Here is a 27,414-nt window from a genome sequence, read left to right as displayed (position 1 = left end):
AAAACAAATGTAACTTAAATGCTTCTTTACATAAAGTTGGACAAAGAATATATAAAAGAAGAAAATAATCCCCCTTTGACCCAGAAGTGTGCAACAATACTTGCTTACCAGCAGGTGGATGCTTAATTTCGGAGAAACAGTCGTACGGTTCTTTGATTAGGAAGGATCCTTTATTTATTTCCAGGCAAATGAGAAGTAGTAAATAAGTATATTAGTTATTTTTCTGCGGCTATGACAAAGCAACTTATGGAAGAGATTATTGGGGTTTATAGATGCAGATGGGGAGTTCACAGGGCAGTTGAAGCAAGAGCTCATGTCTTCAACAAAGACTCAAAGCAGAGACCAAACTGGATGTATCTCTGTCTCTGTATCTGGTGAAGGTATGAAAGCTGAAAGCCCGTTCCCAGTGACTTATCTTCTCCAGCAAATCTGTACCATTTCCCCAGACAGCACTACCAACTCAGGGCCAACCGTTCAATACCTGAGCCTATGGGGTACATCCCTCATTGAAACCACCACAGTAAGTGAGCCGCTTTCTGGGCTTAAGTTTATCTCCAGGATAATATGGAAATGCGAAGAAGAAAATATACTCAACAGAATAAGTTACCATCTGAAAGGTGTTATTTCCTATGTGTGTCAAGACTGCTACATAAAATACCCAATGCAATTCCACTAAGTTGGATACCCAATTGAATTTAAACCAATGGCTATTATAAGAGTCATGTGTTATATTAACAATATTCAAACAGGGACAAACTGTACATAGGATGATGATCCTGCAAGATTACACCGTCTCATGATGATATTCATAGCTGTTTCCGTTTGCGTGCATGCGTGCTATGTTTCCATAATGGTAAGACTGCCCAACAGCAGACTTCTCAGAACATCCCATCGTATCACAGTAAACTACGTTTTCCTCATACTTCACAAGTAGGGGCTAGTCTTCAGAGTAATGGCCTTCTGGGTTGTAAAACATGCACACATCACTACAGAACCCTTCCCATTTCCCATAGGATATTAACTTGCATATGTAGAAAATCATCTCAGGGGCTAGAGAGGTGGCTCAGCAGTTAAGAGCACTGTCTGCTCTTGCAGAGGACCCAAGTTCAGCTCCTAGAACCAGTTGGCAGCTGGAAGCCATCCCCGGACACCAGTTTCAGTGGGTCCAGGGCCCTCTCTGGCTTCCATGAGCATCAGACATGAGCCTAACATGAACACATACACAAAAGTGCACCCTCATGTGAATAAAATTAAAATAAAAAAGTTATTTCATTTCTTCTAGTGTAGTAACCACTCAAAATCTACTTGCGTCATTACTATGTGATGATTCTAACCTACTTAGAATCTAATATATATTATAGACAGACAATATACTAGTGCAAAATATAATGCCAAGATATTTAGTATCAATGATAGACAGATGATAGATAGATAGATAGATAGATAGATAGATGATAGATAGGTAGAAGATAGATGGATGGATGGATGGATGGATAGGTAGATAGATAGATAGGTTGATAGATAGATAGATAGATAGATAGATAGATAGATAGATAGATAGAAGATAGATGGATGGATGAATAAATGGATGGATAGGTAGGTAGGTAGATAGATAGATAGATAGATAGATAGATAGATAGATAGATAGATAGATAGACGATAGATAGGTAGAAGATAGATGGATGGATGGGTAGGTAGATGATAGATAGATAGATAGATAGATAGATAGATAGATGATAGATAGATAGATAGATAGATAGATAGATAGATAGATAGATGATAGATAGAAGATAGATGGATTGATGGGTAGGTAGGTAGATAGATAGATAGATAGATAGGTAGATAGATAGATAGATAGATAGATAACACTTTTCATTAGTGTAAAATATAGGTAACATGAGAATAATAAATATTGTTTGACCATCATGAAAGATTTCACTGAACATTCCAGGAATTTATATGTAGATTGATAACCCCAATAAATATTATTGCCATATGAAAAGGATATAATTGTATTTTGGAGGAAATGACTGGGTTGTTTTTTTTTATTAAACTCAATATGTAAAGAATATATAACAGAAATATTTCTTTCACTTGGATGTTACTTGGTAAGCCTGTATGCTTCATACAAGATATGATTTCAACCCCATGTGCAGCTTAAAACCTTTCATGACATTGCCAAGGTGCCGTGTGACATTCCTACAGCCCTTGTCCACGTTACCACATTAAAGTGTTTCGTTTGCCATATTATTATTGTAATTACTGAAGTGAGAGTCCTTGAAAACAAAGGTTCTATTTTCCTCAGTCTTTGCATCCCTGCTTCTTGGCAGAGGCCTAGGAGACCTTCAGTTTGTGTGTAAAAATAAAATATTACTAACAACTTGGCACTGAGCCTCAACCTAACAAATATCCTTGACAGGCAGGATAGGGCACTGCTTTACTGGAATCACCTCCTGACAAATGTCCCTTGAGTAGACAATAAAATCACACCAAGTCTCAGGGCTGCAGAGGCTCATTCCTACTGTACTGAGACAATCAATGCAAATCCCCGGGGGTAGGTTTCATTGTATCATCCAACAGATAAGGAGGGTTTCAGAGTCTGAAGCCTCATTACATGCCACCATCATGAAATATTCAAAGTGATTCTCAAAAGAGATTGGAAGGTAGCAATGGGGAGGAGAAGGGCTTCATTCCTCCTAGGTGAACAGTGATGGGAGCCTCATTAAAGGTCCGATAATGGCCATACGGTAAAACTGGGAGCAACTGAGGATGGCACAAGGTCTCATGATGAATGAGAAACATGGGACATTTGAAAACTTGGTCCCCAGTTGGGGGATTGTTTGGGAGTGTTTAAGTGAGCAGCCTTCAGGCTCTGGGGGGTGGGCTTTAGTCAAAAGCCTGCCTTCTCCCAGATGCTTTCTCCATTTTGTGCTTGGGGTTGAGATGTGAGCTTGGAGCTTCCTGCTCCATCATATTACTGCCTCTCCTCTGCATCACAGGACTCTTACTCCTCTGTAGCTGCACGTCACAAATAAACTCTTCTGTAAGTTGTCTTTGGGCATGGTGTTTTATACAGCACCAGAAAGTAAGCCATATATTACCTGACAGTTTTACCATATACTCTAGACATGGCAAGAGTTTTACCACCTGTACTGGCTGGTTCTGTGTCAACTTGACCCAAGCTGGAGTTATCACAGAGAAAGGACACTCAGTTAAGGAAATGCCTCCATGAGATCCAGCTGTAAAGCATTTTCTCAACTAGTGATCAAGGGGGAGGGCCCAGCCCATTGTGGGTGGAGCCATCCCTGGGCTGGTAGACCTGGGTTTTATAAGAAAGCAGGCTGAGCAAGCCAGGGGAAGCAAGCCAGTAAGTGACATCCCTCCATGGCCTCTGCATCAGCTCCTGCTTCCTGACCTGCTTGAGTTCCAGTCCTGACTTCCTTGGTGATGAACAGCACTGTGGAAGTGTAAGCTGAATAAACCCTTTCCTCCTCAACTTGCTTCTTGGTCGTGATGTTTGTGCAGAAATAGAAACCCTGACTAAAACACCACCTATCAAATGGAAAAAGAAAGGAGTTCTGCTTGAGTTCTGGGCTAACTGCACCTCAATTATTGTAGATCTACTATAAAAGACAATGGCTTTCAAATAGATACTGTCTAAGTGGTCTCTTTTACCCAACACCATTTAAACTCGCCTGTGTGGAGTAAAGCAGATTAAAATAGCCATCTTCTATGCGTGGATACTAAACATGTAAAGCTCCCCTATGCATGGATACTAAACATGTAAAGATGCAATGGCAGAGATGTATCTCAAGAAAAGTCATTCAAAATGAAATTCACAACCTGCTACTGGAGTGAGCTACTAAGACACAAAGTGCCTTTATACTTTGTCAGAAAAAATTAAATACCACCTTAGTGTACAAAAGTGGGTTTGGTGTGTGGGTAGCTGTGCCTGAAAAAGAGGAAGGGGCAGGTGCTTGTGTGGCTGAGGCTTACTAGTTGGGACTCCATTTTTCCCTATAGTAAATGTTCTTTGTGAGAAGCTGAACAACGTTATCACATATAGGAAGCTATTCGTATAGTCCTAAATCTAATAGGGAGGCTGAGAGAAGTTTAAGGAACTCAAACTCAAGATTCCAACTGTCCCATCTCACTCTAAATATAAGCTACGGTCCCTGGGAAAGTGCATCCCCACCTTAGTCAAAACCACCACAGTAAATCATCTTCGTATCTTTTCTTCCATGTAAGGACAAATGGCATTTTCATTCGGTGTCTAGGTGGCGTCTCAGCCTGACAGGCCTGAGTCACTCCTCACTGGCCTAAAATAAGAAGCGCCATGTAGAATCCTCTGTCCACACCTCAAAGAGAACTAACTCACTTGGACCCGTGTGGTCTGGGGGTTTGTTTCTGTTTGAATGTTTCTTTGAAATTAAAATATTTGAATGGACACTGGGTAACAAGGAGCACACAGTGTCGCTGTCTAAAAGGTGTTTTCTCTTTTGACCTGAGCCTGGGGCCTGGGGCCGGGGCAGCACAGTAGGACATCCGCAGAGTGTCCCCTGGCCACTGCACACAGGGCCAAGCCAGCCCGGGAACTGGTCAAACAATCAAGACTCTCATGAATGGTCCCTCAGACTCTTCCTCAAAGAAGCCTTCACAGGGATGCCACTGGGACCTAAGGACACTTGAGGTCACTTTAATTCCCTTCCACAGAAAGAGGGTTTGTAGCCTCCTTCGTCACCTGTGGCCAGAGAAGAAGAGACTTCTCTGACCAGCAGGGCCAGCTGGGAAGTCCTCCTTCCCTGCCACCCAGGTCGACATAGGAAAATGAAATGCCAAAGCCTTCTCAGAGAAGATTCTCCATAAAGGTGCCACAGACTTTAATAGTCAACAGAGCATCTTTACATGGATTATGGAAGAAGTGGGCACTGTGCAGAAAGAGAGAGAGCAGTCTGTGCTTTCCATCTGACCAGATCTCTAAGTTTTCCACTAGGAAGATCTTAGAGGTTGGCCAGCTTATCCTTCTCATTATATTCATAGAATAAATAATGTCCTAGATAGTCTTAAAAATCAAATTGGCCAACTTACCCTACAGGCAAAGGTACAGAGCCACTAATTAACACAGAGAGAATGTAATTTGCCCGGCATCATCCAGATAGTCAATGCCAAAATGAGGATCTGAGTCTATAAAAGTGAAGAAACACATACACAGAAAGAGAGAGAGACACACAGAGAGAGAGAAAGAGAGAGAGAGAGAGAGACAGAGAGACAGAGAGACAGAGAGACAGAGAGAGACAGAGAGAGACAGAGAGAGACAGAGAGAGACAGAAAGAGACAGATAAAGAGAGAGAGTCAGAGGAGTAAGAGAAAGAGTCAGAGACAGAGGAGGGAAAGAGGGAGGGAAAGAGAGGAGAGAGAGATAGGGAGGGAGAATCTTCAGTAATATTATTATTTCTTCTGGGAGTCCTGCCCTCCCTTTACTAAGAGTCTCTGCTCCCATCCCATCCAAAAGGACTTTCTTAGCCTCCTCCAATCTAGGCTCTAAAAGGTTTGTCCTGATTGTCTGCTTCTCCCTTCGCATAGTGTTAGCACTCATCAAGTTCACTCAATTAAACTGAAAGGGTCAAGAGTCAGCACCCTGTGTTGGAAGCACAGGGTGTCGATGCCTACCACTGAATTCCCTGTTGTCTTTAACAAAGAGAAAGACCTTCCACAAATTACCTGCCATATATTAACTGAGGAACTGTAATATAAAACTGGGGGTGGGGGGTTATCAACCTGCCATATATTAACTGCATATATTAACTGAGGAACTGTAATATAAAATGGGGGGTTATCAAACTTTCCCTAATAGTTGGTTCAAACAACACTCGAGTGGTAGTGTTGACTCTGTCACAAAGCACATGAATAATGTTGGATGATTTATCCTTACTGGTGACTGCTGGCCATTGAGATGGATCAACTAGGGAAAAGTGTATCTTTCCTTGCCAAAAGAGACATCCTCTGCACGTGTTTTACTTTCTATGCCTCTCAGGGGGTCAGATGCCAACACTACCACACCCTCCCCAGGATTCCTTTCCTTTCTGAATCTTGTTCTCCTCATTGTTGATTGTTCTCAGTAGAGGTGCCACCACAAATAACAGACAGGGAAAGGAAAGGACTCATATCCGAAGAGAGCCTGTGGTCAAATAAGGAAGGACTGAAGGAATTCTTGGTAAAATGTCAAGCAGATGGAAACTGGAGCTGGAGAGGTTGTCTGTAGCTTCACACTGGGACAAGGAACAGAGAGTCAACTGCATCTTGAACAAAGCACTCCCCCTCAGTGAGAAGCAGCTGCTTTATGAATGCTGTCATACTAAACTCTGGGAAAAGATGGAAGATATGTGAATCCTGGAGGTCATTAGAAGCAAGAGAAAGAAAATGAACACAAGGCTTTCTGTGACCCTGGAAACAAGGTGAAGGTGGGGTTAGGCAGTATCAAGGGAGGATGTTAGAATGAACACAAAGCCCTCTGGCCTGTACATTCTCCTAGGAGACACAGGTTGGTCTTATTCTTGAGAAATAGCTTGACACGTGGTAAAGAACTCATGGACCATGGAACCCAAGTCATGAGCTGTATTGGATTCCAGCTCCTGTGTGGCTTTTGGGTAGCCTACCTACGGTCCCTAGACTTCTTTTTTCACAATCTGGAAATCAAAGATAGCAAACCAATCACTATACCAATGTTCTGTAAGGTTGTTATTTCTAAATACAAACCTCTAAGGCAGTCTGGGAACTGTGGTATGCAAGCAACACTACACATTTGAAACAGCATTCGTATTAAGACCAAGTACTCACTCACAAGTGACAACCTGCACTCTTCTGCCTCATAATCAACGCTTTTTCTTGGTTTGTTTGTTTGTTTGTTTGTTTTTAAGTTGCATGCCTAGAAACTCAGTTGTTGACCAACAAGTACTTGCTTGAAAATAAACAGGTCTAAATTATCATAAGCCATTCTCACAGAGTAAAAACCAAAGACTTTCCCACACAAGTAATACGTCATGGCTAGCCCGGAATAAATCAAAATACAATGGATCGGTTATTAACTGAACACCCACAGTAGCCAATCATTTTCCAAATTGTTCATATTCTAATTTGAGGTCATAGACTACTACCAGGAGGACGAAACAGAAGACTCATGAATTCAAGGCTATCCTGGGCTACGTGGTGAGACCCTATCTCAATTTAAGAAGAACGGCTATTTTTTTTTTAATTTACAGAACATGGTAGAAATAAGGGCAAATATGTCTCCCTTATTAGCTGACTAACGTGATACCACACTGAATTCACTGCAGCTCTTGCCCTTCCATACTGAAGGCTTAGAAACTTCTTTTGCCACCGTGTTCATTCATCCATCCAATGGCTACTTGTTGAGTACCTGCTTTGAGCCAGACAGCCTATGAATGACCGACATAGAGAAAAGAGACAATAAAGCATTCAGTCCCCTCTGGCCTTCGCCAGGTTCAGAACCTCCGTAGATCATAGTTCTCAAATAAAAAAAAAAAATCATTTATACAAAAACCAAGGTCAAAAACAAAATCCAGATTATCAATTGATTAATTTATAATGAAATGAGCTTTCAGGCCAATGACAGCTCTCATTGCCATAAGATGGACTCATGTTTTCCGAACAACCCACCTAGGAACAGACCCACTTCTAGCAGGAGAAGGAATGGCACAAGAAATGTGACAAAGACCTGACTGTTCTGGGCTGTGAATTTCCTATTCTGAGCTTTCTGCCATTCCCCCATGTAGATCCTACCCACTCCCTCGCTTTCTTTCTCAAAAAAAAAAAAAAAAAAAATAGTTGTTGCTCATTTATTGAATTCTATTCCCTAAATCAGAATCATATCCCCACCTTGCCTTTATACATCATTCTAATTCGAGTTTTCCTTGTTCTAAAACTTTCACTTTGTGATCACAGATTAGTATTTATTCCAGAGAAAGGTAACTATATTTGATCTTTATGGAGGCTGATAGTTTAAGCCTCAAATGACACTACTCCTGTTATATACATATTTGAAATTTGTGTGATGGCTCGTAGTGGTCTTGCTTGCAGCAGAGAAAAAACTACCCAATGAGACACATATGTTAACTTGACATGAATCATTAAGTACAGTGCATGGTGTGAATATGTTGGCTAGTATGCAAAGGCCGAAATTATAGCAAGGACTTGGTGAATACATAGACCAAATTCTGTAGTCATTTTCTGCTCCATGAACTAAATGGTTCCTGACACTTTAAATGGAAGATACAAACATACAAAACACACATATGTCCATCAATTCTTAAATGAGCAGCAAACAAATCTCTGAGTCAGTACAGAAGCCCAATGTCTTGGGTCATACATGTCATCTCATCCACAGACTGCGTCCACTGCAAACTGAGATGTGTTTTCTTCGAAACAGGCAAAGCTGTCTGGTGGCACAGAGATGCTCAAAGATTTTGTTGGTAATTAAACAAGGGGAAAGTTGTTCTTGTACTCATCCGGATTTGGACGACATTAGAAATCTCATGTCTAAGGTGATGGTGTCCCCAGTGAGGATGTTTCCCGAGTGTTTAGTTAGTAAGACGGGGATTCAAGTAGGCTGTGAATCTAAGGCCTAAATCTCATAGTCAATGGACCACAATCAATGCAGCCAGATAGAGTCATCAGGATGTATCTGCCCCACCCTCAGAGAAGAAGATGAAGGCTCTTTCAGGGATGCCAACTTACTTAAGAGTAATTAAGGCTCTATTCGTTTTCAGGAACTAAAATGTGCAGAAATCATCGTTTCGGAGATGTTTAATGATCCCAAGTTATTTACTCCATGGGGCTTTCCAAGAACAAAGGTGATTACTCAACATGCATAGAAAAGATGAAATAAAGCCCATTTGTCTGTGGTGCTAGGAAATCTAATCTGGGGTCTTATACTTGCTAGAGAAACAGTCTATAGCTCAACACTAAATGAAACTCTCAGTGCCAGGAATGGTTATATCTAATTAGGTTATTGATCCAAGAGGTCCCATAGACCAGCTCAGGTCACTGGATGCTCTCCACAAATTTATAGTAAGTCCCTATGGCTGAAGACATCTACACACCTCCCCGAACAGGGAGAAGTTGAGCTGGAGCCTACGTAGGACCTATACACCTACGGAAGTGTTCATGGTATTGAAAGGTATTCTGCACACAACAAGAGGAGAAAGGTAAACACCAACCCAGCTACAAACCTTTAATCTACGATAGTGACCTGCCTGGAAAACATGTTGTAGGAATAACCAACCACTATATGGTTTTGGCTTCAAGGCCCATTTCATGAAATGGTACCTCTGTCTGACACTATTCTTGTGGCCAAGAACCCTAGACGAAATAGGCCATGGACCCAGTGGAAAACCAAATACTACTGTTCTTCTAAAGGAGGGTAGCAATAAAACAACTCCTAATGATATTTTCCTCATAGATCAGTGACTTGCTCAACCATCATGAGAGAAGCTCCCTCCTGCAGTGGATGGAAACGAATACAGAGACCCACAAAAGGACAACATACAGAGAATGAAAGGCCTTGAAACACTCAGTCCCAAGTGGGATGTCTCCATTAAATCCTCCCCTTAGGCCCAGAGAGCTGTGTAGAAAAGAAGGTAGAAGAGTTCGTGCAAATGGACGACACCAAGGAAACAAAGCCTTCTAGATACAACATACACATACATGTATGTAAACACAACATACACATACATGTATGTATGAACTGAGACTGTGGTAGCAGTCAGAACCTGCTTGGGTCTAAGCCACATGAGGTCCCAGTGCTGAGCGGTGGGCGTGGGTGCCACCCCTTACTCACAAGCTATCTTCCGTTGGCAACTACTCGCAATAAAATATTTTTTCACCAACAGTCTCACAGGTATACCAAAAAAAAAAAAAAAAAAAAAAAAAAAAAAAAAAACCGCTTTGGCCACACCCAGATGTAAATGGCCAACATATAATAAACTCAATGATATCTGTGGAGGATTTTTGTCTCATATTTCTTTATTTGGGTTTTGGTTTTTTTGTTGTTGTTGTTGTTAGCGATGGTGGGCTTTTTTGTTTGTTCATTTTGATTTTACTTTACAGGTCTTTTGCTTAAATATTGTGGTTTTCACTTTGTGTTTTAATGATCTCTCTCTCTCTCTCTCTCTCTCTCTCTCTCTCTCTCTGTGTGTGTGTGTGTGTGTGTGTGTGTGTGTGTGTGTTTACACGCTGGCAGCTTTCCCATGTCCCACATCCATGCATACAGGACTTAATTGGTTGTCAATAAATAAACAAACAACAGCAAAATCAAAGATATGAGTGGAGAGAGGGCATGTTAGGAGAATGAAGAGAAAACTAGAAGGGGAAATGGGGGTACATATGTGTACGTACAAAGCATAAAAGATGTTTGTATCACATAAAGCACTATCTACTTGAATATCTGTGAAACAAAGTCCTTAGGGTGATGTCTTACGATTCGAACTGTACCTTTGTAAAGCCAAATAAAACTAGTTATTCTGAGGCTTTTGTTTGTTTTGGGTTTGGTGGTGTGGGGTCTTGGATGCTTTGGTATTCTCAGGTCTAGAAGGAAAACTCTTCGATGATATCTTCCTTTTCGTCATTTTTACACGACAACATGGAGACCAGTATTTAGCATATTCTATAACTGTAAGCCGACATTGCTGTAGACATTTAAAGTGAGATTTCCCTGTCCGCTCATAATTCTGCTAATACACCTGGTGAACTTTCACATTTCTGTTTGCCATGATCATAAATGAGTGTGGCTACTTGACAGCACTGGGAAGCTATAAAGGAGGCAATAGTCAATACAGAACTTACCAAGCACAATGACCACAGTCTTCAGAAGGCTCATCATGGTGTCCCGATTCCTCCTGGGTCCAGAACTATGCCGGGACATTCTCATAGTCCTCTGGCGAACATAGCCAAAGATGTGAGCGTAGAGAACCACCATGACCACAAAGGTCACCAGGTTGAAAATGGCCCAGAAGACTAAGTAGGAGTCACTGTAGAGGGGCGCCATGTTGGAACAGTGATCGATATCACAGATGCAGTTCCAGCCCACACTGGGTATGGCACCCATCACAATGGCCATGGTCCAGATGACGACAATCACCACCACCACACGCCGGTTACTCATTCGTGTGTGGAGCTGCATTCGGAAAACCGTGATGTGCCTCTCAATGGCAATGGCCAGCAGGTTAGCCACAGAAGCTGTGAGGCTGGTGTCGATGAGGCCCTGGCGGAGGAGCCACGTGCTAACAGTCAGTCTCCGGGTGTTAGGCCCTGTGTTGAACATCAGGTAGAAATAGGCCAATCCAGCGAAGAAGTCCGCAGCAGCCAGGTTGGCCATCAAGTAATAAATAGGGAAGTGGAATCGACGGTTGACGTAGATTGCCACCATGACCAGGAGATTGGCCAGCATGATGAACACGCAGACGGTGATGCCCAGTCCCATCACCAGCTTGCTCACTGTGTTCCATTCTGTGGCGAGATATTTCCCACTCCGGTTATAAAAGAAGGCGATAGACTCGTTGTAGAAGCACTGCTGTTCGTTCATGGCTGTGAACTAAGAAAGAAGATGGATGGATGAATGAATGAATGAATGAGTGAATGAGTGAATGAGTGAATGAATGAATAGAAGAAACCACAGATCCACATTTAAAGATAGACAGGCAACACAAGACTGCTATAACATTTGTAAAGTAATATAAAATAAAAGCAAAGGATTTGAAAAATCTGACCCAGAATAACATCCAAAATCCACCCTGGTCACTTGGGACTCTAGATTAAAGATGGGGAGACAAATAAGTAAAGGGTCTCAGCTTGGAGGACTGTGTCATTGAAGTCTACAAGAAAAACCACATGACACATTAAAAAAAAAAAGTCCTTAAAATAGCCAATGCAGCCAAAAATCTTTCCGAACTTTGGTAATGGAGTGTTTATCCTATTGAAATCTATACTGCCTGTTACTTAGTAAACAAGGTAGTTTCTAGATATGTTATCACTGGCCAATTGGTCTGTTCTTACCACACAGTGTTTCTGACCTGTGGCAGACACTGTAACACAGGCTTACAAAAGGACCATCAGGCTAATGTTTCTAAGATCACACTATGCATCTAAGATTCATTAGCCAAAGCCAGCACGTACTGTTCAACATTCCTGTGGTTAGCACAACCCGCCCCCAGGACTCTCTATCCCCAGAATAGCATCCATCTACCAATCCATGACTCTTGCGGACTTTCTTCCCCTTGGAAGGGTTAATGTAAGCCGTTGACACCTGACACTGCTCCACAAGAAGTTAGCCGAGAGGACACACGTCTTCCAGTGTTGAGTGACACTGCTCATATTGTGTTTACTTATTCTTTTCTTTCTTTTTATCAGAAACAGCTGGAAGATGTTTTCATACTATTTACACTTACATTTCAGAAACATTTGAGGTGTTTTAAAATACAGTACAAGCAGTCAATGAAAATAGAAAAAGCAAAGCTAGAAAATAAAAGATAATAAAGAATACAACTGTGGAATCTTAGAAAAAGAAAAATCATCTCTCTTCCTGAGACCTTCAGTTCATTGGAGACTTCTAGAGTTAGAAACCATTCCCTGAAGACGTGTCATGCTCTTCTTAAATCACTAAGCAAAGATGATAGTTTGGGTACTTTGATTTGTGTGTGTGTGTGTGTGTGTGTGTGGATTAGGGATAGAACCTATGGCTTTTAACTGGAACTGTTGGCCTACACAACCAAACCCACTTTAATCAATTTTTTTCATTAATTTTTCATTAATACCCATAGGTTGTGCATGAATTTTTACTAAGCACTAAGTAATTTTTTAAACAGCAGAAGGAAAAGCCTGAGTGGGTAGTCTATTAACTTATGAAGACTTTTACAGATTCTTCCCTACCCCAAGATTAAGTGTGACTGCCACACTTCTGCAAGTGTGTAGATTTATGTTAAGGCGATATATGATTGGACAACAGAGAGTTAGGCAGAAAAGGTCAAGGAGGTGGAGACAAGATAGAGGCAGACATGTATGTTTCTCTCTAGCTTGATAAGTTTGTTATTATTATTTCTAAGAGTTTCTATGGGTCTTTCATCTCATATAAAAGGGCAGTTTGTATCTTTGTCCATTGGCTGTAAGTTTAGTGTGTAGAGGGTTTGCAGATTGAGAATTTAATACATAAACCTGTTTGATAAGCTACCAGGCTTTGGAGTCATGTTTGTGCTGGGCAATGGGGAATGGAACATGCTGGGGCGGCCATATCCACCCAGGACGGAAACAACAGGGGCGGTGGAGTGAATCTCGCCTGAGTTCTTAGAGGCGGCCTGGAGTGCCTAGTGGTGTGGGGACCACATGGTGTGCTGGATTTCAGAGGAGTGAGAACATAGGGGGTGGGTGATAAAAGGTTAAGCAATCCTTTCAATATTTGCAGCAACAGAAGTGGGCATACTGTGCTGTATGATTATCTTTCTTCCTCTCCTCCTTTAGGAGATCGGCTCCAGGAAGAGTGAGGACCTTGTGTTACGCCTCTAGGCATCCATCTTCTCTACAGTCCACAGTGTCTCTCTCACTGGCAAGCAAACACTCGGCCTGTAGTGTTTCTTTCCACCCCTTATTCTAAGTAACTAATTGACTTTTCTTGCCTTTAATTTCCTTGGTCTCATCTCTAATGACCCACAAGACGTTTTCAGCCTTCCTGAAACTTCCAGAACTTCCTGCTTTTGGAAATACTTGAGACATTATAATCACTCATCATAATTTCTCAGTTTTCAAATTTTCTCACGTGATGTCTTTTGACATATATATCTGTCTTTTGAGGATATATCAGTTTTCTTGATCCTTCTAATTCCCCCCCCCCCCGCCGCCGCCGCCCCAACTAGAATATTCTCCCCGTTTTCCACTTCTCCTTTGCCCATCTTAGGATACATAGTGGTTGACTTAGTCCCTTTATTGTGAGCACAGGACCAGAGTCTCTTCTTGAAGACATTAAGGTGGCATGTGCACCTGAACTCAGAATTTTCTGATTAACAACCGCTACTGTATTATTTCTCTTACTGCTGTGACAAAAGGAACTTAAGGACAGGAGGGCTTACTTTTGTCTCAGGGTTTAAGGGTCTGGTCCACTCTTTTGGGAGAGTTCTGTCAGCACAGTGTAAAGCTCCTGGTCAACTGAACACACCCAGGAAGGAGGAACGAAAAATGCAGCCTCCCTCCGGCTTCCCTTCTTTCCTCTCCCCTCCCCTGTCCAGTCCACCTCCCTCCTCCCCTCCCCCATCCCCTTCTCCATCCCCTCCCCCCTGCTTTTTCCTTTGTGTTCACTTCTGGACTCAGACCTATAGAATGCCCCCTGCATTTAGGGTAGCCTTCCCACCTAAACACATTATCTACAAATACACTATCTACAAACACCTTCCCAGAGAAGCTCGGGGTGGGGAAGGAAGAGTGTAAACATTTCTCACGCACAAAAGGATTATGAGTGTAATATTTTTAAGAAGCCTGAATCTAGGATCATCTCTTTGTTTCAAATCTCTTAACAAATTTATTTCTGTAAAATCCCTTCAGCCCACTGAAATCACTTATTCGGGGGTTCCGTGGGTTAAGTTTGGATGTCTTTGGAAGCCAGGACTGTATCTCCCAGATAGAACACAATAAAAAAAAAAAAGTTTCTGGATTAAAATAAATAAATAAATAAAGCATAAAATTTCTAGAGAACAGAAATACAAAATAAAAGAGGTCAGACATCCACCCAGCGTCTGATGCGAGAGTCAGAGATAACAAGAAGGAAATGGAGGCACAGATTAAAACAAACGCCTAGTCATGATGCAGATGCTCGAGGGACTTGGGCAGAGCTGGAGAGACAGAGTTCCAGTCCCCCACAGAAAAGGGATTCCTTAAGAAGACAGGTGCATAACAGATTTATGTTTATATGTGTGTGTGTGTGTGTGTGTGTGTGTGTGTGTGTGTGTGTGTGTGTGTGTGTATATATATATATATATATATGTATATATATATATATATATATATACACATATTACATAACAATACTAAAACAAAATGTTCCTATAGCTTACCGAGATTTTGGGATCTCCTGAGTAAAGGAAGGTTCCAGAAACATAAAGCAAAAATAAAGGAAGAGAAAGCTCAGCGGATGTTTAAGGTTGGGAGAACAAGCCCACTCGAGATACTCCGTGTTTCTGGCATGAGAGCCTTCAGGAGAGTGGTTCTCAACACAGGAATGGAGACCCCCATAGGATCGGCCGACCCTTTTACGGGGGTCACATATCAGATCTTTACACGTTGATTAATAACACTAGCAAAATTACAGTTATGAAGTAGCAATAAAAATAAGTTTATAGTTAGGGGTCACCACAACGAGAGGGGCTGTGTTAAAGGGTCGCAGCATTAGGAGGGTTGAGGACGACTGCTTTAGGACAAAACTCAAGGTATAAGAAACCTTGCTGTACAGAGCAAAGCTAAAGGCACCTTGAATTCCACAGCCATAGACGGCCTCACAGGGAAGCTCCTCACAGGCCCATGTCCTCAGATACTTGATCTTCAGCTGGCGGGGCTATTTTGGAGAGTCATAGAATCTTCTGGACATGAGAGGAAGCTGGCTCACATAGGGGTGGGGCCAGGAGTTGAAGGCCAGGTCAGCTGCAAGCTCTACTTCTCTCTGTGACCACCACCTCTCGCTCCTGCCAGCTCACCTTTCTGCCCATGACAGACTATGAACTGTGTGAGCCAGAATAAACCTCCCTCCCTTAAATTGTTTCTGTTAGGAATTCTACCTCGATGACAAGAAAAGTATCAAATACATATTTGGAGTTGGGGGTGGAGAGAGGGGACTTACTCCCCCCAGCACACACACACACACACACACACACACAATCACTGGTGTGTGTGTTGGCACCGCACACCTTTAACCCCAGCACTAGAGAGGCAGAGGCAGACAGATCTCTGAGTTCAACAAGAGCCTGGTCTACAGAGTGAATTCTAGGACAGCCAGAGATACACAGTGATCCACACTATCTCAAAAAAAAAAGAAAAAACAAAAAACAAAACCTGGTGGCAAGCATAAAATTCATAAGACATGATTGCTTTCACATGGTCAAAAACTTACATATATAAAACTTACACTTAGTACAATTTAATACCAGCGTAAATCTACCATTGTACCAAAATGAGCGTGGGATGGGGGAGGGGACTGTAAACATCTGTTCCTTTTCTCTTCAGGTAAGAATCATGTGAGGGAGAGAGGAGGAGGAGGAGGAAGAGGAATAAATCAAAACATATCAAACCTACTATTTAAATTGTGACAATTTCCAAAAATTATCCAAGTGTGCTCAGGCAAACACAGTCTATTTGAATAATTACTAACATTGCCTTCCAGGAAGCGCTTGGTCTCTGGCTGGTCGTATTGAAGAAAAGAGCGAACAAGGCAAAGACTGAAATTTCCTCCAGTGAATCTAAGATCATTTTTAAGTGGTTCCTTTGTTACTTTGAGGGGGGAAAAAACAATATTGACTGATGGAACACAGATACAAAACAAATATAAACTCAAGACAAAATTCAGTAAATATTTGTAAGTGAACGATATTACGCTAAATCTAAATCACTACAACTAGACATCCTTGTGGAGAAAGGAGCTATCGAATGTTGCCCTGGATGGAGAATAAACATGCAGATCAGATAAAGTTACTTTTAAATGACTTGCCCCTGCCTGGCGGAAAGGCTTCGTTCCTGACCTTTCCTCCTGCACTGGCCACTGTATCTCAGATGTATTCTGTGGGGCCTCAGTGGCTCTTCCTCAAAGCAGAAGCCCATCTGGACATTTCCTTACCCTATCTGAGATCTTCTAAGTCACAACCGCCTGCCAAGCCTGAACCCTGAGCAGTGGCTGTGGAGTGGTTTGAGATCTTTGTCCTCCGCTAACTCATCTCTGCGTCCCAGTTGTTTATGGAATGCTAGTCATGGACATCTTAAAGCAATGCCTTCAGAGGGCACCCCAATGATGCACCTGAGTGCTTGCTGGAGCCACTCCCTACCCAACTGACTTGCTTTTGAATCTCCCACAAGGCAATTAGACACTCGTTAGCAAAGAGGAAAAACAAACTCCGGGCGTAAAACACACACTACTAATTAGACCTATGTGGTTTAGTAGGGAATCCGATAAGAATGTAGATAATATGCCCCACCAGCAGGCTTTAAGGGAATCTTAATCTATGCTGGATAAAGATTGAGCAACATGATACAAATGAAGTCAACTTTCCATTTCTGAGCATGCGTATGTATGCACATATAAACCTATGTGTACCGGTATTCATACACGTGCGCTCGTGTGTGTGTGTGTGTGTGTGTGTGTGTGGCACGTGTCGGCCGGATACTAATTTCCAGCCCCCCAAACATGGTGCTTTGCAGGTTAGCCGATGGCTCCAAGTCCCAGTTCTCTCATTTTAAATGGGGTCATAATAGAGCTCTATGACCTTCTCGTTTCTAGTCACCTAATCTAAAATGGTCAGCCTATAGACCTCTCCCAATAAGGATAGAAAAGATGCCGCGGAGGATTTATTCAAATGTTATTAAGTTTATTCTCAGGAAAGTAATTCTCATCCGTCTTAGAACCTCAGATTAAAAAAAAAACAAAAACAAAAACAAAAAATACCAAAAAAAAAAAAAAAAAAAAAACAAGGAAAATAGGTTGAGTTCTCATTAGAATGAAAACAAAACAAAACTGATACAAATGAAAAGATCGCTTAACCTGTGGCAGAACCTTCCCCTAATGAATAAAGACTTCAAAAAGCCAATCACTTGGCGAGTAGGCAGGACTTCCAGGACTTTCTGGGTCGGAATAGGGGAACCCCGGAAGCAGGAGGAAGGATAGATCTTTTGGACAGGACATAGGTAGTGGAGGCCCCAAGTTCAGGTGGCGGATCTGCCGGATTCCGCTACCAGAGGATTTATAATTTAAAATTACAAATAAAGATACTAGTCGCTGCGCCCTGTTGATTCTAAACTAAGTTTGTGTAGCTTTTGCCTTCACACGGTGACTCAACGGGGTTCCGGAAAGAAAGGAACGGTGGCAAAGCGGCAAAGCGTGGGTTTGCGAGAAGTGCACCCCAACTAGCTGTGGGGATTTGGAAGCGTGAGCCCTGGGAACTTAGTGAGTCCAGTGGAGAGATTTCAGAGCTCCGGGCCAGAACGGACAGGTTGGCCAGGCTGAGAACCTGCTGGTTTCTGCTGGTGCCCCAGAAGGGGAAAATATATATATTTTCCTAGATTCCTTAGGATGCTGAAGTATATGAAATAATTTAATGTCTTAAAATTTTACTTAAGGACTGGAGAGATGGCTCAGCGGTTAAGAGCACAGACTGCTCTTCCAGAGGTCCTGAGTTCAATTCCCAGCACCCACATGGCGGCTCACAACCATCTGTAATGAGATCCGATGCCCTCTAAAGCGACAATGCAGGATAATAAGACGTTTACATTTGTGAAGAATCTGTGGAGGATAACAAATCGTGAGTCAGTGAAGATACTCTTCATCTCATGGAGGGCCTTGCCTACCAGGCTGAAGAAGATGGTCCAGAGAATTCTGGGCCGAGCCTGGAATGGTAAGAGCTACTAAAAATACCAGAGACACACAGGAGTAAATATAGCAAGCATCTTTCAGATGCTTCTCTGAGCCACTCAAGAACTGCAACTCAAGGCCGATGGGCGGCACCCAAAGCAGACAACCATGGTCATTAACAAGGCTTTACATGCTGCGGAGAAGCAGAAATGCCTTTTGTCTGAAGCAGTGAATTTGAACTAACACCATTGTTAGTATTTCTAGAAGTCTTGAAAATCTCCATGTTAGTAAAATAATGATACTTTACTAATCTCCAATTAGTAGAATACTTGGGAAAAAGTATCGATTCACACACAGTGTTGGTAACAAGACAGGTGGCTTCAGGTTGGGAAAATCAATTAGAGAAAGAAGGAATGGTCCAAACAGGAATGGAATCCCAGTACTCAGGTGCCTGAGGCAGAATATGGAAGTTCGAGGTTCAAACCAAAATGCATGAACAGACATTGGAACAGTCCAGAGAAAAACACACACATGGCAAATAGAAAGGGCGGTAGAAATATACCTATCAACAGAAACAATGCTGTAACTGTTCATTCACTTAAAAATATTACCTATGTCATACACAGAAACTCATTCAGGTTAAATAAAGCAATATCATACACAGAACCCCATGTGGGGTAATATTTTAAAATACGTTTTGTGGATTATATAGATTTTATGTCATATTTGTCATATTAATATTCATATATTAATCTAAAAATGTCGATAAAAATTTTTAAAAAGTATGTTTAAAACTTGTGGATAGTGGGAAGTTTTTTTTTCCCCAAATGAGACCAAAACACTGACCAAACTTAATTAATCAAAAAATTTAAAACTTAATAAAAGACCTTATGTACTGGCTGGTTTTGTGTCAACTTGCTGGAGTTATCACAGACAAAGGAGCCTCAGTTGAGGAAAGGCCTCCATGAGATCCAGCTGTAAGGCATTTTCTCAACTAGTGATCAAGGGAGGAGGGCCCAGCCCATTGTGGGTGGTGCTATCCCTGGCCCAGCCCATCGTGGGTGGAACCATCCCTGGCCCAGCCCATTATGGGTGGTGCCATCCCTGGGCTGGTGGACCTGGGTTCTATGAGAAAGCAGGCTGAGCAAGCCAGGGGAAGCAAGCCAGTAAGTGACATCCCTCCATGGCCTCTGCATCAGCTCCTGCTTCCTGACCTGCTTGGGTTCCAGGCCTGACTTCCTTTGGTGATGAACAGCAGTGTGGAAGTGTAAGCTGAATAAACCCTTTCTTAAATAAAAACAAAAACCATAAGCCTTGTAGGAAGTTTGGCAATTTACACATAGAAGGTTCTCTTTATATCAAGGAGACAGGGACTCCAAGAACCCTGGGGCTTGCTAGCCAGCTCCTCTACCTGAATCAGGGACACCCAGGGTTAGCAAGAGAGACTTCGTCTCAAAAAATAAAAATCGATGGCTGGCAATTAAGGACACGTGGCAGGAACCTCTGACATCCTCCAGCACATGCGCAGGTGAAGAGAAGAAAGGATGATTTCTTCATCCAGAACTTGTAGAGGAAAAAGTCATCTGTGGGGCGTAGAGTGGGCGATGGAATTCGCTGTGCAATTCTAGCTAGCCTGCACAACTAACTCCCTCTACAGACCAGGCTAGCCCCCCGACATCACAGGGACATAGATCCGCCTGCCTCTGCCCTCCTGAGTCCTGGGATTAAAGGCATGAGCCACCACACTCAACCAGAAGTCGCCTTGTTTGAAGACTGAGAGTATCAGTTACTCATTTCTGTTGACATCTGCTCTGCTGAGACTTAAAACCCTCAGGGAATGATCTTCCATGGGCCACAGGCCATGCCTGAAATGCGTCGTCACTAAGCTGACAGCCCAAAACTCCGTGTTCCGTGCGCATTGAGCTTTCTACAGCCTGTTCTACTTACGGGTTGGTATCAGAGCACAATTAGCAACTTGTTCCATTTCAGTTTTTAAACATGGCATCAAATGCTTTTCTCTTAGTTTTCCCACTTTCTCCTGCTTCTCTTGTTCCCTAGTATAAAAACCACTCTTGTGAGACTGCTTTTGCTATGAACGGACTAAGAACTGTAATGAAATATTCAACAAGAAGCAGCTTTTCCTAGTCTACATGTCAAGAGAAAGTTTCGATAACTTTAAGGGAAAACCGGAACAAAACGTACTTAAAAGAATTCTGGGGCTGGTGAGACGGCTCAGCAGACAGAAGCTTCTTTGACAAAGCCTGACTTTGTTCAAGCCCCAGGTCCAACCTAGTGAATGGGGATGTTCTCTGACCTCCACATATGTGCCACGGCATGTATATAAATGAGTGCACGCGCGCGCACACACACACATACACATCATAAGCACACAAAGTGACTCTTTTCAGGTTTGAGACAAGATCTCACTGTGTAACCCTGGCTGGCCTGAAACTCTTTATGTAGACCCATCAGGCTGGCCTGGAGCTCACAGAGACTTACCTGCCTCTGCCCTAAGTGCTGGGACTAAAGGCACGTGCCCCCATCGAGGCAAAGATGTAATATATTTTTAAGAATAAAAATTCCGATTAGACCAGGTATTTTGGCCTATAAACCCCAGCACATAGAAAGATGAGGGGTAAATTACCAAGAGTTCAAGGTTATGTTGGGCTGAGGTGTGCAATTCTGTCTTATAAAATAACTGTTTCAAATTCTGATTAAATGTATGCTGCCCAACGCATGTGCGGACTGTAATCCTCTTTTCTCCACTGCCAGAGGGTTGAGTTCCCACACGCAGGCTCGGTGGTGCCCTAGGGCTCCAAGTTCCTCAAGACAGTGTGATGTCAGCAAGCGAGTCCCTCCATCTAGATGTGCCCCACAGTGGTGGGGTCACCTGACCACATCATCTCTACACATCCCAGCACACCCCCAAATTTAGCCTGCGCCACTCACTGATCCATGGGACTACAATTCTCTCGTGTCCACCCGTCCATTATTTTGTCTAGGTCACTGCCTTGCCAATCAGAATTAAGGCAGTGCTAAGTAAAGTCCTGGAGCAAAGTGTGGAGTTAGGGCTCATGCGTGAACCAGTGAACAGCCTCCAATCTGGGTCTGAACCTAGACTCCAAAACTTCCCTTTGCTGGCTGGTCCAGGCTCTTCTAGTGGTCAGTGTTTGGTAATCACCCTCTGGACACTGACACTGAAGTCTGTTGTCCATCAACAACCATGCACCCCCATGCTTCCACCTGCCTGATCTCATATCTCTGCTTGAATGCATGTCTTGGGTTGAACATATCTTTGAAACTTGCTTCATGGCCAACCTAGGCTTTAGAAAGGAATCTGTACCACAGCCCCATGTAATGCCAAGGAGCACATAGGAGAAACACGCCTTTCCCTTCTCCACAGACTTCAGCCTGCCAGCAACTGGGATTTATGACCCGAGGAGCTTTAACCTCGGGGTTAAGTGACATTCTGAAACTGCAGTGTGGCAGGGTCATCACCAGCAAAGGCAGGCTGATTCCCTTAATGACAGTCCTGTTGCAGCAACTTTCAGAGCTCCAAAGGCAGCACCTCCGGGACCCTATGATTATGGTTAAAAATAGGACATTATGCCACTTTGACATATATGCTGACTCTGCAACAAAAGTCCAAGGATCTGGAGACCCTAAGGGTATAAAACTGACACACACCACAGTGGGTGAGAAGGAAAAAGCCACGTGCCCTTTAAGGATAAAGAGGCCGCCTCATTAACCATTACAGACCGAATCAATTAAGAGGGCATATTAGAAAGATAAATAAACAAATACCACGGGTATCTTTTGTGGCTTACCGTAGGCGCTCCACCAGTACCCATGCGATTTTATCTTAGAAAAGAAAAATTGAAAATGTACTCTCAGATTCCAAAATAAGATAGCCTCTCAAAGTTTTTTATAAACACAGAAGGGAGCATAAATGAATTTAAATAGCAGTATAAGAAGAAATTCAACTTCTAATCGAAACATGAATCAAGATGGAGTAAGTCAGAAATCTCAGTGTTTACCTCCACACTTATTTCTGGCGGACCCTGGGAGTTTTCCGTAGAGTGTTTATCTAACTTGGCTTTCCCCTGATGGGTCTTCTGGCAGAAAACAAACGCACATCACATACACAAACCATATGAGGTAACCACTTTCTCCCTGCAAAGAACTCTCACAACCACTGCGGGGGAAATGGTGAGAGCTAACATCTGCCTGGTATCCATTAAAGCCACCACAAAGCACTTAGTTTCCCGTTCCTACTTCAAGCGTGGTGCACATTGTTTTAATTCTACATAATAAAGAATAAAGCTGAAAGAAAAACGTGGACTGAAAGCCCTCTTGGCTATGGTATACAATAGCTACATGGTCCTAAGCCTACTCTGTCTCTTTCTCAGTGCTGTGTATGTAAAGCCAGACCACACTGCAAGTCCATTTCGTGGCACAGGGGACATCACACTGTGATTAATGTTCATACTATAACAGTATGTCATGCAACTATTAATTGTTCATGCTTTAGCCTAAAAAAAAATCATGCATGATGGATGAAACTAGAAGCTCTCATCCTGAGTGAGGTAACCCAGTCACAAAAGAACTCACATGGGATGCACTCACTGATAAGCGGATACTAACCCAAAATGCTCAGAATACCCAAGAAACCATCTACAGAATTTATGAAACTCAAAGAGAAGGAAGGCCAGAATGTGGATGCCTCGGTCCTTCTTAGAAGGGAGAACAAAACACTCATGGGAGGAAATACAGGGACAAATAGAAGAGCAGGGATTGAAGAAAAGACCATTCAGAGACTGCCTCACCAGGGGATCCACCCTATATGCAGCCACCAAACCCAAGCACTACTGCTGATGCCAAAAAGTACTTACTGGCAGGAGCCAGATATGGATGCTTCCTCAGAGGCTCTGTCATAGTCGTGTAGATACAGCTGAGGATGCTTGCAGCTAACCATCGGACTGAACACAAGCTCCCTATGAAGGAGCTAAAGAAAGGACTGAAGGGACTAAAAGGGTTTAGAACCCCATGGGAAGACCAAACCCTCCAGAGCTCCCAGGGACTAAAACACCAACCATTGAGCACCCATGGAGAGACCCATGGCTCCAGTTGCACATGTAGCAGAGGATGGCATTGTCTGGCATCAATGGGAGAAAAGGCCTTTGGTCCAGTGTAGGGGAATGCCAAGGCACTGAGGTGGAGAGGATGCTTGGGAGAGGGAACACCTTCATGGAAACAAGGAGAAGGGGATGGAAGTGGGGAAAATGGAATAACATTTGAAATATAAATACAAAAAAAGATCCAATTTTAAAAAGACATGCATAATTCTTCGGCGATCAGATTTTAAGTGCAACTCTTGCCGTAACTTTCTTCCGTGAGAGACTATGGTGTGGGCCTCATCTTGGTTGGGGAAATCTGCTTCTAATTTTCATCTTCTTCAGCAAGCAGGGAGGAAAAATGAAACTGTCTTTTTAAACTGTCTGAGTTCATGGGATAGATTAATACAGAAGAGTAAATGGATCTGCCCCGTGGTCTTCTAAGATGACAGGGTGCCTGCCAACTGTGAAGACTTCTCAGAGAAGGAATTAGAGAAATCTGAATTCATTGAGTACAATGTGATATTAGCAGTTGCTTTCAGTTCTTAAGTGAGAGGATGGAATCGCAGTTCTATGAAATTCTTTCTGGCAGATGAACAGTGACATGTGCCGTCTGTCGGAAGGTGGAGCAGAGCTGGGAAGGTAAAGTGCTTCATCCTCAGAGTGTGATGCAAGTGGGGGAGGCAGAAATGCTGGTGAGCACTCTGGATAGTTGTGGAAGGAGCTGATGCTCATGCTTGTGAATGTTTGAAAACCTACACACGCACGTGCACACACATACATACACACAAATACACATACACACATATGCACACAAACACACATATACACAAATACACACACACAAACACACACATACAAAACACACAAACACACACATGCACACATGCACACATACACACACAAACACACATACACACATATACACACATACACACATATACACACAAACACACACATACACAAAAATACACAACACAAACACACATACACACAAATACACATGTACACGCATATGCACACATACACATACATACACACACATACACACTCACATACACACAAATACACACATACACACATATATACACAGACACATACACACAAATACACATGCACACACATACACAGATACACACAAATATACATACACAGAGACAGATACACACACACACCAGAGAAAAGAAGGGAATAAGAGAGGCAAAGTTGAGGAGAGAGAGCTTTTCCAACCTCAGAGTTAATATCCAATGTTTTAATGCAGAACTCACTTGCTTTCATCCAACTCAAAATAAAAGCTTCTAAGACACAGACTTTTAAAATACAAAGGATTTTAAACAGATAGTTCAAAACACCAGCTGAGAACTGAGAGAACACTCTGCTAAGACTCTGAAAACCAACACAAACCTACCGAAATCAGTGAACAGGACCAAAATCTGTCCTGTCTGTGCCACTACTGTGAACACAGATGTCACTTCACACTTGAGGGACAGGAGGGAACAACATCCCCAATTCTGAAGGCAAAGGTCACTTCCTCACTGGGATCCCAGGGGTAGCAGCCAAGCAACCTGTAAGTTCTCAAACCCCCATTTGGGCTTCTATCACCAGTTCTGGGGTTGGGAGGAGCCAAAAGACATACTCTGGTACTGAATACTCCATTAAAGACTGAAACTAAAAAGTTAGATCTAAATTTTACCATTCGGCTCTCCATAACCTCATCAACCACAATAAAATAAATGTCTGGCAGAGCTGTAGAAACAGCAAACAGATACTACCCCAGCCTACAGCACCATACTCTGCCCGACCCCAACCCTCCCCACCCCTCAACATCCACAGGTCAGGAACACCTTACCAAACTCATTGGTTCCTGTCTATAAATACATCCCTAGGTTCCCTTAACAGTCACTTTTATCAACTCTGGACTAGTGTAGCCATAAATCAGTTGAGGTGACTTCCTGTGGCTATCAGTCCCAACCATCCTAGGACTCACCTTAGCTATGTCAGGACTGGGTGTATAAGAAAACAACCCTGCATCTTAAGAATCCAAGCAGCGGCAAGGCGGACAACACAAACTTGTCCGACTTCAAAGCACAAGGCGATCCCAGGCTGACTAAACAGAGATCCCAGCAGGAGTTACAATGAGTGCTTTCTTCCCTATTGTTATTTGAAACAATCGCAGGCCATTTGCTCATATTAATTAATGTCTGGTGTTCTGCAGCCTTCACTAGAAAATGGTCTTTGTTACCAAATGAATGGAAAAAGAAACAACAGAAAAAGCCCACAGCTTTTTTTTTCTTCTTCAGTTGTTGCATTTGCCTTGGAAAGGGATGGCCTTCCCCACTTGAATGTGAGTTTATCTTCATAGGGGTCCATCAGAAAAATGGTTGTTCCTGTGTGCCGGCTAAAAAGATGCTGCCTTTATATAACTCCTGCCTTCCTCCACCAGGAGATATGGCTAATTGGAGAGAAGATGGCAGCAGTACAGGCCAAGACTCACAGGCAAGCCCACCTTCAAGGAAATCCTGAATGCAAAGTTGAAAGGAAGGGTGGCCTAGTATCAGGAGGCTGGCTCATCATGATCTGGAGCCAGGATCCTACTACAGCCAGGGCACCCAAAGGTCCGCATCTCTCCTGAAGAAGAACCAACGTGTTCTGTGATCTCATTGTTGAAGCTTGTAACTGACTCCTCCCAAATGGCCAGGTCACCAAATATTAGTGACTGTTGCTGTTGCCATCACGGAGTGAAAATGAGACTCACCTACTGTGATTGACATCGATACACAGTTTGTCCCAGAGCATTGTCACACCTAAAACTCCAAAGTTTAGGTGACAGCCATTAAACTATACAGTGTGTGTGTGTGTGTGTGTGTGTGTGTGTGTGTGACCACAGATTGAATCTGGAACCTTTCATATCATATGCTAGGCAAGCATTCCACCACTACAGGCTTTACTAAGATCATTTTTCAGCTTTCTTACTATGGCTTTTAAGGTCCTGCAAAATCCCTGAGTTTATAACTCATCCATTCTAATAATCAGGGTTTGCCAATTTCTACAGGGCAAATATTATACCATGACTGAATTCTACAAGCTCGCCAAATGCTAGGGTTTTTTTTTTTTTTTTTTTTTGGTTTTGAATAAACTTATTTTATCTTTACGTGTGTGTCACACACACAGACACACATAGACACACACACAGACACACATACAGACACACTCTGACACACAGACACAACACACAGAAACACACACAGATACACACACATACACGCACACACATACACACACACACACACACACACACACACACACAGATGCAGGTACTCTCCGAGACCAAAAGAGAGCTCTGGGTTCAATGAAGGAGGAGTTACAGACCTGTCAGCCTCCCAGTGTGGGTGATAAGATTCAAACACAGGCCTCTGCAACAGCTATTGACCCAGCCCCTCACAGAATTCTTCACAATCCAACAATCAGACCACTTGGCCTGGTAGTGGAGCGTCTGGGGGCAGCCCCAGGCCCTGCTGGACTGTGCTCACTGTGAATTAATGCTGATGCTGGGCTTTTCTCACCATGGCCCATGGGGCATTTGCACATGGTCTTTCTGCTCCTGGTCAAAACAGCCCCAGGCTCATGGTCTGCTAGTCTTCCTGCAAGAAGCCCAAGTGCTATTCCCAGAACAGCAATATTTCCCATGTCCTGGTA

At 42.8% G+C, this 27,414-nt stretch overlaps 1 protein-coding gene across 2 annotated transcripts in view; it reads right to left on the bottom strand.

The window, feature by feature from the left end:
• Nucleotides 1-27,414, bottom strand: part of LPAR1 (lysophosphatidic acid receptor 1) — a 109,240-nt gene that overhangs the window by 31,518 nt on the left and 50,308 nt on the right. For both annotated transcript variants that reach the window (XM_080940205.1, XM_080940206.1), the window contains exon 3: nt 10,861-11,608. In XM_080940205.1, coding sequence (XP_080796331.1) covers nt 10,861-11,608 — 748 coding nt within the window. The remainder of the gene's footprint in view (nt 1-10,860; nt 11,609-27,414) is intronic.

This window comes from Micromys minutus, assembly GCF_963924665.1.
Source record: "Micromys minutus genome assembly, chromosome: 28".
Classification (NCBI taxonomy): domain Eukaryota; kingdom Metazoa; phylum Chordata; class Mammalia; order Rodentia; family Muridae; genus Micromys; species Micromys minutus.
Note: the sequence above shows the minus strand (reverse complement) of the source record. Positions and strands in the feature narration are given on the sequence as shown.